The sequence below is a fragment of the Elephantulus edwardii genome, unplaced genomic scaffold, assembly GCF_000299155.1.
Source record: "Elephantulus edwardii isolate Elephantulus edwardi_28Jun2011 unplaced genomic scaffold, EleEdw1.0 scaffold00201, whole genome shotgun sequence".
Lineage (NCBI taxonomy): Eukaryota > Metazoa > Chordata > Mammalia > Macroscelidea > Macroscelididae > Elephantulus > Elephantulus edwardii.
This window is the reverse complement of record NW_006399951.1, coordinates 4,890,411-4,902,828: the sequence shown is the minus strand read 5'-3', so window position 1 is coordinate 4,902,828 and position 12,418 is coordinate 4,890,411. Positions and strand designations below refer to the sequence as shown.

The following is a 12,418-nucleotide window of genomic DNA, read 5'->3' as shown; positions in this document are numbered from 1 at the left end:
AAGTATCTGAAAAGGTCCTCAGGCATCAACATGCGACACTAACACCTTCTACCTACAGTGCCTATTATTAAACTATGTACGGTATATATTAAAGCTCTTCAGAAGACATGAGAAGCCTTGTGCATGTTTTGTTGGTCAATGTGTATCGTGGCTTCATGTCTTAACTTCGTTTTTGCTTCTTCACAAAAGCGTATCGCCCTTGTTGGTTCTTTAAACCATCCTGTGCCCTTGTCACGTCCAAGGCAGGAGGAGTCAGATGATCCAGTCCACGCCTCCCGAAGCTGCTAGCGGCCAGGGAGCACACACTGTCAGTTTGCTATGGCCGGGGGGCCTTCAGGAAGGAGAGAGGCAAAGAAAGTCTTGAAGACAAGCCATGCGGTGCTCATAAACGAGGGGCTGGTCTGCCGCTCATCGCCTACGTCCCTGTACAGCAGCACGTGGTTAGGTTCTTCAGCCTCGGGATCGGAACCATCCTCCTACGGTTAAGGAAACACGGAAGGAAACAATTAAAGTCGTATAGAACACAAATCACTAGGAAGGGGCAAAGGAAACCCTTAGCCTGCCCAGAGGCAAGGCAGCCAGGCAGGAGGGATGCAGTGAGCGCTCGGCGGGTCCTGCCCAGACTCTGGTGTATCATTTATTTAATAATAAACAGTGACTTTTAACAATGGACTTGAGCATGGCAGAGAATGTTCAAGGTTTACCTCTGTTCTTCAAAGGGTCTGTGAGTCACAGTAGACATGACAAATGACATTAACTAGATCTTCCACTATTAGCAAACTAAGAATGAAGTTAGTAACTCATTAAATAGGGATGGAGATAGTGCTCCAGTTCTGAGTTAAGAAACCCACAAGGGGAAACCCAGGATAGTAAAAACATAAAAGAATTTGAAAATGCTTTAAGACATCATGGACTGTTTTAGCTGGGTTTAGATCATCTTCAGCAGTATTTTGCTTGCCTGTGATATTAATCATATTGTTCAATAACTTCCACATTCTGTTGAATCACCTTTCTTGGGAATGGGAACAAACATTGATTTCTTCCAGGGAGTTGGCCAGGTAACTGTCCTCCAAATTTCCTGACATAACCTGGCAAGCATGCCCAGTCCTGTATCTTTCAGGTCACTTGGTATTGCATCAATTCCTGGGCCTTATTTTTTGTCAATACCTTTGGTGCAGCTTGAACTTCTTTTATTACTATTGGCTCTTGTTCATAGAGCACTTTCTAAAATTTTTCAGTGTCAAAAATTTTTTTTAATATGAACACTGTATTCATGTGTCTTCCTGGCTGTGGTACTAGGGCTATCATTGCTGATGTCAGATGGATCCTGGCTGAAATCAGAGAACGTCTACTGTGTTTTATTGCCCAGAAGGAGGTCTATTTATGTTTTATTGACTTTGCAAAGGCTTATATTATGGCATATATTGAGAAGAATGGGAATCCCAGGACACTCACTGTGCAATGTGAAACCAACCTATACCTAGAGACCAAGAAGATGTTGTGTGAAAAGAACAAGCAAACACTGCATGGCTTAAACAAAGAAGTGCGCTTAATATCAGGGTTGTATCCTTTCTCCACACCTATTCAATCTGTATGCTTGGCAAATCACTTTCAAATGACTCCATCAAGAATATGGCATGCACACCCATGTTTATTGCGGCTTTGTTCACAATAGCAAGGAGTTGGAAACAACTTAAGTGCCCATCAACAAACATGGACAGGGAAGCAGTGGTATATCCACACAATGGAATACTACGCTGCATTGAAAAACAAGGAACTCATGCAATATTATTCAAAATGGGTGACCCTGGAGGACATCATGCTGAGTGAAATATCTCAGTCACAAAAGGACAAATACTGCATGGTGCCACTGTTGTAAAAGGGGACTGACATTGGGGTTAGGGTAAGACTGAGAAAAACTGGATAAATTATGTATACTGCATTAAAACAGATGAGGGAGAGAACAGTTTAAAAGCAATATATGATAGGGTATTATGGTTATCACAAGAGTCCCGAGAATCAAGGTTGCATAGTGGAGTGTACTCGGGGCTTGGGGGGAGAAGGTGCAGGGGGATTGTATACCAATGAAAGAATTTTACTTTTCAAAGAGAGGAGCGGACTGGGGCGGAGGGGTGGGCAGGGAGAAAAGTGCAACAATGAATGAATGGAAATCTAAAATCTCTGTAAATGTTCATTAAAATTAATAACAAAATAATTTAAAAAAGAAATGCAATAAAAAAAAAGAATATGGTATCAGGATCAAAGGAAGATTCATCAACAACCTGCTTCATAATGAAGACACGCCCTTGCTTGGTAAAGTGAGGACTTAAAGTGCTTGCTGCAGAAAATCAACTACAGCCCTTCAATAGGGATTGCATCTCAACAGCAAGAAGACAAAAATCCTCATCATGGGACGAACCAGCAACACCAAGATAGATATAGCTGCCAGCGATTTCACCTTGCTGGGATCTACAATTAACATCCTTGGTATCAGAAGTCAGGAGACCAGGAAACGTATTTCACTGGGTTACAAGGTAGAACATGTTCCTGACCATTTAGCACTTTTAATAGATTTGCTTGTGCCAAAATGCAAATTGCCGTTAAGACAAATATGATAGATTTTAGGGGAGCTCTGGTGGCCTAGTGGCAAGAAGCTGCACTGCAATGCCAGAGGCCCATGGTTCGAATCCACCAGATGCTCTGCCGGGGAAGGAGGGACAATCTCCTCCCGTACCAGTCAAAATATGATAGATTTTATGTTACATGCCATGCCCTTGAAATAATTACTGCACAAAGAACAAAGCACAGGCTGGGAACCCAAAGGTTAAGGACTGGAGAGCGTGCTGTTTCGTGTCCAGTGTGCATACCTGCAGGTTATTATTGGGATCCTGGTTCACAGCGTCGTAATGAGGCCCATTATTCGGCAAGTTCTGTGCTGGTCTCTGTCTAAATGGAAACCACCCAACGTGATGCCTTCAAAACAAGCACAGAAAAGGCCACCTTAGCTAACATCACCATGAGATCTACATAACTTAAACGTATTAGTTCATCTCAAGTCAACTGAGTAAGCTCCCCGTCCCTCCCCTCCTCTAATCACAGAAACACCATGAGACGCCCACAGCAAGGTCCATCTGCAGGGATGTCCCAGAAAAGGTCTCCTTGACTCTCTCAGAGTTCCTGGAGGCAGGCACTGTGCCGTGTCCACTTAGCAACAGAAGACGCAGCTGACGTGTAAAAAGTGCTCAATAAACACTTGCTTATTTGTTCAAAACCTTATACTTCTAAGTGGGAAATACGCGTAAACACGGAGCTGGGATGATAATATGACATAAATACAAAGAAATACAAAGACCTTATGTTTATCATAAACATAAATCAGGTCACCTAAATATATGACTAGAAATGAACAAATATACTGGTAAGTTTTCTTTGGAAAATCCAATTAACTACAATTCTTGAAGTAAGTATGACAAATCATTAACATGAATCAATTCTGGATATTATATTAACACTGTACTACTCTAAATCGTTCTTTTTAGAAAAACAAATATCCATGGTAACTCCAACCAAACAAATAAACAAACCCCTTTTCTTTTCGTTTCTATTACAGGGCCTATCCATCAAGGGTGGTTCAGTTTCTACTGACATTTTGGGACAAATTACTGTGGAGGCTGCCCCGGGCAGTGGAGGGTGTTCTGCGCCTCTCCCCACTAGATGCCAGGAGACCCGGTCCAGCCATGACACCGTACGAGTCTCTAGAACTGTCCACCACTGGGGAACAGAGCACTCCGGTGGAGCACCCTGGGCTGGGCCCCAGACGAGCCAGGTCTGTCAGATAACCCAGGCCCATGTGAGATGCACGTGGGTCAGCGCTGGCCCTGTATCCTAGAAGACAGCTGCAGCCTGATAAAGACAAGCTTTCTTATTCAAAATAAATACCATTTTCCTTTCTATGCTTCAGTAGAGAGGGGCTCTGGTGGCCTAGCAGTTAAGAAGCTGCACTGCAATCCAAAAGGCACATGGTTCGAATCCACCAGCTGCTCCTTGGGAGAAGGATGGATAATCCCTTCCCCAGCGATTTACTGTCTCTGAAAACCCACTAGAGGGTCAGCTATGGCTCACACCTGACTCAAGGCACACCAACAACTACCACCAACAACATGCCTTGGTAAGACTATGTATTTACAATTCCTATGCCTGGAAGGTACTATTCAGAGAAAAATCCTCTTGATTACACATGACTCTTTTTGAATACACCCACCCAGTTGTAAATTCTCTGCAATAAAATGCTAGAATGTCATGCTGCTTTAAATACCCTTCTATAATGAGCAGGGCTGTTCGGAAAGGAGCAGGATGTACTCCGCCTGAGTTAACGAGAGTCACGGAAGGGTTTCTGTACTTACAGGTACATGACCATGGTGGCACCCATGACCATGAGGAACCTGCTCAGGGACGAGTAGAAGTAGAGGATACTCAGGAAAACGGAGAAGGTCGCTGCTGAATAGGTCCAGTCCAACCAGTCCCGGTTCACCTCCTCGTCTTCCTCCACAAGCGGGCCGCCCTGGGCATTCATCCGCAAATTCTGGTTGGCTCCGGGATTGACCACGACTTGAGGAGCAGCATTCGGATTGGCTGGCTGGGTCTCAGCTGGAAACTGGTTCGGAATTGGGGCCGGAGCAGGTGAAGTGACCAGGGGGATCTCCTGGGCACTGGGTGGAGGGACGAAAGCCCCTGATGCAGCAGTGGCCGCTAAACTAGGGTAAGAAACGACAGAGACACAGACTGTTGAGAGCAAAGCACCGTGAAGGCAAGGGTTTTCATAGTCCTGCTGTCTTTTCCTGTCATCAATGGTTAAGTTCCGTCAAGGATTGACTCACTGCGACCCTATGAACTACAGATCTGAACCCTGTCCTACCCTGTGCCGTCATCACCTCTCAGACCTGTGAGCCCACTGCTGGGGTCACTGTGTCTGTCAATCCATCTGGTTGCGGACCTTACTCTCTTGCTGACCCTCCACCTTTCCAAGCATGCTGCCCAGACCTCTCCTAGCAACATGACCAAAAAATGTGAGTGGAAGCTTTACCATCTTTGCCCTCCAAGGAGCACTCTAGCTGCTCCCTGGGTTATAGGTCAGACATTTTAATTATATGTACATGTGGTCTTTAGCTTTGTGAATAACTTATTAACTAAGTCACATCCATAAATGCCTTTTTCTGTCCATTCTAGTTGTCACTATATGAGACAGTAGCAAGTTTTCACATACATACACCTATACAGAAAACCAAACAAAAGTCTCCCTTAAAAATAGAAAACAGTTTAAAAGTAATATATTTTAGGGCATTATGATTATCATAAGAGTTTGGAGTGAGGGTTGCAGAGTGGAGTATACTTGGGGTGGGGGTAGGGGGTTGCAGGGGGATTGTATACCAATGAAGGAATGTTTTTCTTTTGCTTTTCAAGTGCAACAATGAATGAATGGAAATCCAAAATCTGTAAATGTTCATTGAAATTAATAAAAAATAAAAAAGAAAAAGTAACCTATTCTAAATAAAGTCACCAGACTGTGCGTCAGACACAAATCAATTTGCCAACAAAGCAGCAGCTGTCATTTATACTGTTTCCTGCCCCAGAAGCAGGCACAACAGGGCTCTATACAAAGGGATAAACAGACCTATTTCTGTACTCTACTTTATAGGTGACATGAGTGGGACTGCGCTCCATTCCCAGGAGCCCCGGGCACACACAGCCTGGCGGGAGAGGACTCACTATTGCATGTAGTACTGCCGGGCATACATCTGCTGGAACCAGGAGAACTGCAGCCATCCGTACGTCGTGTAGCCCGAGAAACCAGGCCCCAGGCCTTGGAATGTCTGCAGGGCACCCTCAGGCCTAGGGAAGGATCACAATTTTGAATTGGTTTAGTATGAATGAATCAAGGAAATGTACATTCAAATTACGATCAAGAATGCAAATCAACGGGGTGGAAGAAATGTTAACCAAGGTGTGGTAGAAGGAGCTTCCTGAGAGTGGCTCAGTCATGACGCCCTGTGGGATGAAGGGACAGAAAGGGATGCTGCTGCCCCACCACAGTGCAGAGCCCACAGGAAAACAAGACCCCCCCCCCCCCAACCCCAGCTCTGGCTTCTACTCCGGGGCTGGGGGTGGGGGCTTTGTATTTTACACTTAGAAGAAATAAGGTGGATATTTTCAGGTTACTTGATTCTCCACTTCATTCGGTTTCCTGCTGAGTTTCACTGAAGGTGTAAATCTACCATTCATCCTTCAGAAAGCAGCTCAAAAGTCTCTTCTCCGAAAGTCCTTCCTAAAGGCAGGCACGCTCCCCCCCTCTTGCAGTCCTGGATCTGAATCTATACTGGGGACAGTGTGCACTGGTGACGACCACCTGGGGTCCTGTGCAGGCTGCAAGGGCAGGCACCTTCAATCTATTATTTCACTTGACCCCAAATGACCCAATGGGGATGGGGATCTCACTCTCATTACACAGAAGGGGAGCCTGAGTTGCAATTAGAAGAAAGAAGAGACTTGTACATGGTCATGGAGCTGGTTAATGGCAGGGTTGGACTTGAGATCAAAGTCAAGTTCCTTTCACAAAGCACAGCCTTAAACGACCACGGGCGGGGGGTGGGGGAAGCAGGGCGTCACAGCTGGCTTTGGCTTTTTATATAGTAAGCTGCCCTGGCAACACCTCAAAATGACAAAACTCTAGGAGGTTTGGGGGTCGGCTGTATGGTGATCTACAGGTCAACCTTTATAACAATGGCCGTGGACTAAATCTCTGTTGCATGAAGTCAGCTAGTTTTAATATGGTGAACTCCAAAGAGTCACAGCTCCCTACGGACCTCGATTCTCAAGCAGCACAATTAGAAGAAGGGGAGTAGTTCTATGTTGGATATCCAATAATGTAGCCAATCAGCCAATTTAGAAGGTAACAGTCTTTTACAATTTCCCTGCCCAGACTGTTTGTAAAATAGTATTTCAACAACAACAGATCTCGGTATGATATTATTTTTCATCTGTAAAAAAAAAATTATAATGCATGGAAATGATAATTAAAGAGCTTTTGCTACTTTTTTTAGATCTGATGACGATGGCAATGAAGATATGCAAAATAACTGGCATTTTTACAGTTTTATATTAAAATGTGTAGGAATAAACAACATGACGGCTAGGAATTACTTTTAAATACTTTACAAAAAAGATAAGGGTTAGTAAATAAAGTAAGTAGGACAAAGCTTCAGTCATTTATTGCACCTGGGCAAAATGTTACAGTTTCCTCTGGTTCTGTGCTTATTCAAGTTTTCTACTAAGAAAAAATAATTTCTTATGCCTCAAACATCTGGCTTCTCCAGAAAGTACTAAAAACTAGTAGAGAACTGACAGAAGCAGGGAAATAAGAGTGCTTCTGAATTTCAGCTCATTAACAAATTATTTCTTTCCCTTAAGAACTTTCACAGTTAATGTCACTCAGTCTCACTGTATAAAACCATTACTGTAAAATGAGTATAAGGATCCAAGAGGGGTGGGAGAGGGTGGAAGCAGAGGGATGAGGATGTGCAGGGGGAAGGGTGATTAATTATGGAGTGGTACAATGTGATGGGGGCGGGCTGACGGAAACTGAAAGAATTTGTTCTTAAAAAGAATATATTAGAATTTTGTAAATAAACTAGTAGAAAATAAAAATAGAGTACCCTGCTTGCAAAAGAAAAAAAAAGAACTTTCACAGTAAGGGACACCAAGAGCTATAAACACACCAGAGCTTTTAGTCAGCCTTAGCTATAGCTCTAAAAAAAAATTAAAAAATATACGGCCTTTTTATCTTGTCCCACCACCACCACAGTGCTTGGCACATCTCATCTTCTGTCACACAGTATTACAACCAACAAGGCACAGAGTTACTCAGCAGACTGCTTCAGGATGCTGACGGCGGTGTGTTTTCCTGGAGCAGCACAAATTCGCTGTCACGAGGGCTATCAACGGTCAGTACAACACAAACTCAGCTCTGGAGGACTGACAGATGCCTGCGTTGGCAGGAACTGAGCCTCCAAATGGTCCAAAAGGCTGTGTATGAAGTTAAATACATCTGTGAAGCCCTTTATGAAACAAAATTTTGAGGTTTTATGGTTCTGTGGCAACACAGATACATAAATACATCTTATTCTTGATGCAAATGTCTTAAATTTCCATTGATAAGTTGGTTCCTTTATGATAACACTCACCTAGAGATGTTCTCCCATCCAGAGGGAGAAAGGTTTCGAAGACCCTCTCTTTGCCTTAAGCCATCACTTGAGGAGTCCCCGGGATACGCTCCCTGATTGAGACCAGTGGGCTGCTCTGTGGACTCAGCAACCTAATAACATGAACCAGAACAAAGGAGCTGATACAATTGTGTGAGATCAAGTGAAAAGGATCATTCTGCTGTCAATAACTTAGGTCTCTCACCTTTGTCTCTGAATCGGAAAAGATAAAACAGCTGTGATGTTACACAGAACAATTCTAAAGTGTGTTCCATCTACTTTTTAGTTTCAAAATCTTTTGTTTTAGAACAAACTGGGAGGAGGGTAGAGAGAATAGTGCAACAATGAATGAGTGGAAGCCCAAAATCTCTGTAAATGTTTATGAAAATTAATAAAGTATAATTATAGAAAAAAAAAAAAATCTTTTGTTTTCTCAAGAATAACAATGTTCCAAAGTAGTTTTTCCATTAATTAGAAAGATTTTTGATAGTCTTGATAATTCTCTATATCTTACAGATGATAAATTTACTAATTCAAGTCAGATAGCAATCTAAAACAAAGGCAATGTCCTATGCTAGGTTCAAGTATTTTGGGAAACACAACTATAAAGCAAACTGAGAGCACATCATGAAACAATTCAAACTATTAAAGGTATTCAGTATGCAAATAATCACTGAGAGGGGAAAAAAAATAGCGGTTTTGACTGCCAAACATAACCAAGCGTTTCATTGCAACTGTGTGCTTTTCAAGCTGAGTGATCAGGATATGGTTATTGTAGGTCAGACCATATCCCAGAATCAGATGTGGTGCTTAACTCTACTTCTGCACCAAGACACTGCTCCTAGTTTGGCAAACCCTCATTTACATTGCTAACAGTTTCTAACTCTTAAAAATATTTTATTACATGGTTAAAAAACAATGAACTCCAAAACCAAAACCAAGCAAATTTCTTCTGAGAGTTTCTCTAACCTCCCTGACAGATGACAGCTATGGCCATGAAAAGCAGACATACCTGTGTGCTGGTTTCCGGGGTTTTTGATGGTGTCATCACATTACACACAAGGTGCATAACATGCCGTTTTACCTGCTGAAAACATGGAGGTCTTTTAGAACCCAAATGCAATCTGGTACTTGCATAAAATGCTCAGAAGTTTACCTATCGGTGACCTACCTGTGGCAGTAAGTCCCTGAGACACTGGTGATCCCGTAACAGCTTTCCAGAATAAATTATCCTCTGGGCCTCTGGACGCTTATCATGGAAAAGAAAGAGGTACACAGGTCAGCATCAGCCACCACAAGCTTTCAAACACAGAACTATTTTGTGCAAATAATTTTAATATGCATGCTTTTCTCCTACAGGGAGGAGGAACTGAAAGGCTTTGTATACAAAATGTTTTATGTAGGAAGTGCTTTTAACTTTAAACTAGTCAATAACATGTGAATGACAAATTCAAGTCCTCAAAACTTAAGACAATCTACTTCATTCTCCGGGAAATTGCTTTCTGCTACAGAAAACAAATTCTACTTGGGGCTCCTACAGCAACTACCTTCACAATCTGGTTTGGTCTCAGAGAAAACCTCAAAGTTCTCTAAAGGTCCATTTTTACCAAAATCATCTAGCATTGCCTCAAAATAACATGAAGCCTTTATAAACCCTCAGAGGCTTCCCCCTTTGTCATACAAACCAACTGGTGAGTGGGTAACATTTCACACACAACGTGGTGAATTGGCACCCGTACTTGGACAAGGGAAATCCTGAAAACCTGACTTGTTTAAGGTCACCAGCTTCAAGAGTTTGCATTCCAACCCCTCTCTATCACTCCATCCCAAGGAAACTGGTAGAGACACTACAATTTTTAAATAAAAGCTTAATTAAAAAAAAATAAATATTTTTTAAATTCATTTAAAACTTGTTTTAAATGTACTTTAACAGCCCCAGGAAAGCACCCTGGCAGCATGTGCAGTAGAGTGTTGTTAAGGAGAAAAATGGCCCCGGTGATTGACCAGAGTGCACTGGAATTCAGCTTATCAATCCACTCTTGCCAGAAGACCCAATAATGCAAAACTCAGAATAAAGAGGCTCCTGTTATACCACTTCTCACATTATATATAATTTTCTATTAGATATGTGTCTATATCATATATGTATATATAATACATATATATCATATGTATATATATTTCTATATCATATATATACGATATACTTCTATAGCATATATGTATATATATCATGTATGTATATATAATATATATTTATCTATATTATATATGTTTGTGTTTATATGTGTATGTATGTGTGTGTGTGTGTGTGTGTGTGTGTGTGTGTATCAGCTTGAGTGTTGTTCCCAACTCACGAAGTCCTCAAGGAAATTCTCTACACTGTCCTTTGACATATGATGCAACCACAAACGACGTACAAGTGCTTCCCTAATTTGTGCACCTAGGGCCATTCTAAGTCACGGAGTTACTCTGAAGCAGCTACAGTAACCCCACAAACGGTGCTAAGGTGAATTGTAAAAGACCCTGGGGTGCAATGTGTCTAAATAAGCGAGTATAAAACAAAAACAACCTAACAGGAGCTCCCACCCACACGTGAACCCTGCAGACAAGGGTCTCACCACCTCTACTTGCCCGGGAGGTGCCCCGAGATGTGCCCTGTGCCCAGAGCAGCGCGGACACTTACATAACGTCCAGGCAGAAAGTAAATACAGCGAGCTCCGCCCACCAACCTCGTCACGTGACGGGCGAGAAGGGCGGAGCTCCGCGTGATGTTGACAGATGGGGGGGGGGACCAAAACAAAGCAAGGAAGTGTCCGCGATCGCGATCGGGGGGGCCAAAGTCTTTAACAGCCACACTCCAAGCCACTCCTGCCACCAGCCTCCCCTCCGAGGAACGACGGTCAGACCCGACCGGGCTGAGGCCGGAGAGTCCGGGCCACAGGGAGGGGCTGGACCTAGAGGAAGAGCCACGTCCTCCTGCGGGGTGTGGGACTTTTCAGGACGCAGTGCCCGGCGCCCCCACGTCAATCGCACCCCCCGGTGCACGGTGACACCTGCACACCCTGCTCTCCGCACTGCGCCGCTACCTGCACGCAAACCACTGCACAGCACGGCTCACTTCCTTGTTTTTATCCATGGGGGAGTTTGGGCGGGGGATCCCACTGGGGCGTCCTAAGTCTTGACGTTTGGAGAAACCGCGGCCTGGAGAGTGAAAGGACTAGTCCAAGGTCAAACTGCTGTTTTAGGACCTTAGCTAAGGGTGCAGCCGTGATCTGGGGCTACGAAGGAGGGACCTGGGGAGGCGAGGTGACCACCCCTACCCCCGGCAGGAAGGCGGACTGAACGGGTTGATGGCGGTTAGGGAGAGGAAACGACAGTCACCGGGCAAAGAGGGAAGCCTACAGCACCTCCGGGCGGGCGGGGAACTCGGGGAACCACCGCCCTGGAGAGACAACCGGGAGACTAACCGCCGCCGGCGGAAGGCCAGCGAAGGGGGGAGGTTTTGGGGAGTCGGCCGCGGCTGGGACAGCCCCAGCAGGGAGGCTGAGGGTGCGGGCGGGGGGCAGCGGCAATCGGGGGTCCCTCTCACCGGGCGCTCGGGGTAGACGCGGCTCAGATGGGATTTGAGGTGGCCCACGCTCCAACTGCGGTCGCAGCTCAGCTCCAGGTCGCGGTGGCGCTGGTTGGGGCTCTTCACCAGGAGTGTGACGGGTTCAAGATCAAGCTCAGGCTGAGGCTCGGACTCCATGTCGGCTGAACTCTGGGCTCCACTGCTCTTCAAAACAGCCAGGCACGCGGAGGTAGCGGCGGCGGCGAACCCGCCTGCAACCTACGGCGACTCCAGTCTCGGGCGCGACACCCCTACCCCCACCCTTGGACGCCCTTTATAAGCACGGAGCCCCCAGGCCGCGCCGACGGAACACTCTGTGGCTGCCGCCCATTGGCTGAGGTAGAAGCCTTGGCCTTAACGTGGACCAATGGGCGCCGGAGTTGAGCGGCACCAGGGCGGGCTGGGACGTGGGCTGATGCAACCCTCCGCCGTTGCGTCACGCGGAGTCGTGGCTGCGGCCGGGGCGCGGTGCTATAGAGGCCATGTTTGGGGTTTGCTGTGCACCGGGCGCAGCCCCTCGGCCTTGCAGAGCTCCGAGAGTTTGTAAGCT

The 12,418-nt window shown here is 45.1% G+C and overlaps 1 protein-coding gene across 3 annotated transcripts; it reads right to left on the bottom strand.

Annotated features, from left to right (window-relative positions):
- Positions 1-308: 308 nt before the first annotated feature.
- Positions 309-12,006, bottom strand: HERPUD1 (homocysteine-inducible, endoplasmic reticulum stress-inducible, ubiquitin-like domain member 1). Of its 3 annotated transcripts, none has more exons than XM_006897117.1 (8): positions 11,848-12,006; positions 9,427-9,504; positions 9,268-9,342; positions 8,238-8,368; positions 5,767-5,889; positions 4,404-4,754; positions 2,868-2,973; positions 309-473 (listed from the first exon to the last, which is right to left on the bottom strand). In XM_006897117.1, the coding sequence occupies exons 1-8, from the start codon at positions 12,004-12,006 to the stop codon at positions 309-311; spliced, it is 1,188 nt and encodes a 395-aa protein (XP_006897179.1). The 3 variants fall into 3 exon arrangements, with proteins under 3 accessions (XP_006897179.1, XP_006897180.1, XP_006897181.1); XM_006897118.1 differs by having other exon boundaries at positions 9,268-9,339; XM_006897119.1 differs by lacking the exon at positions 309-473 and having other exon boundaries at positions 2,894-2,973; positions 4,561-4,754.
- Between the last annotated feature and the right edge of the window lie 412 nt (positions 12,007-12,418).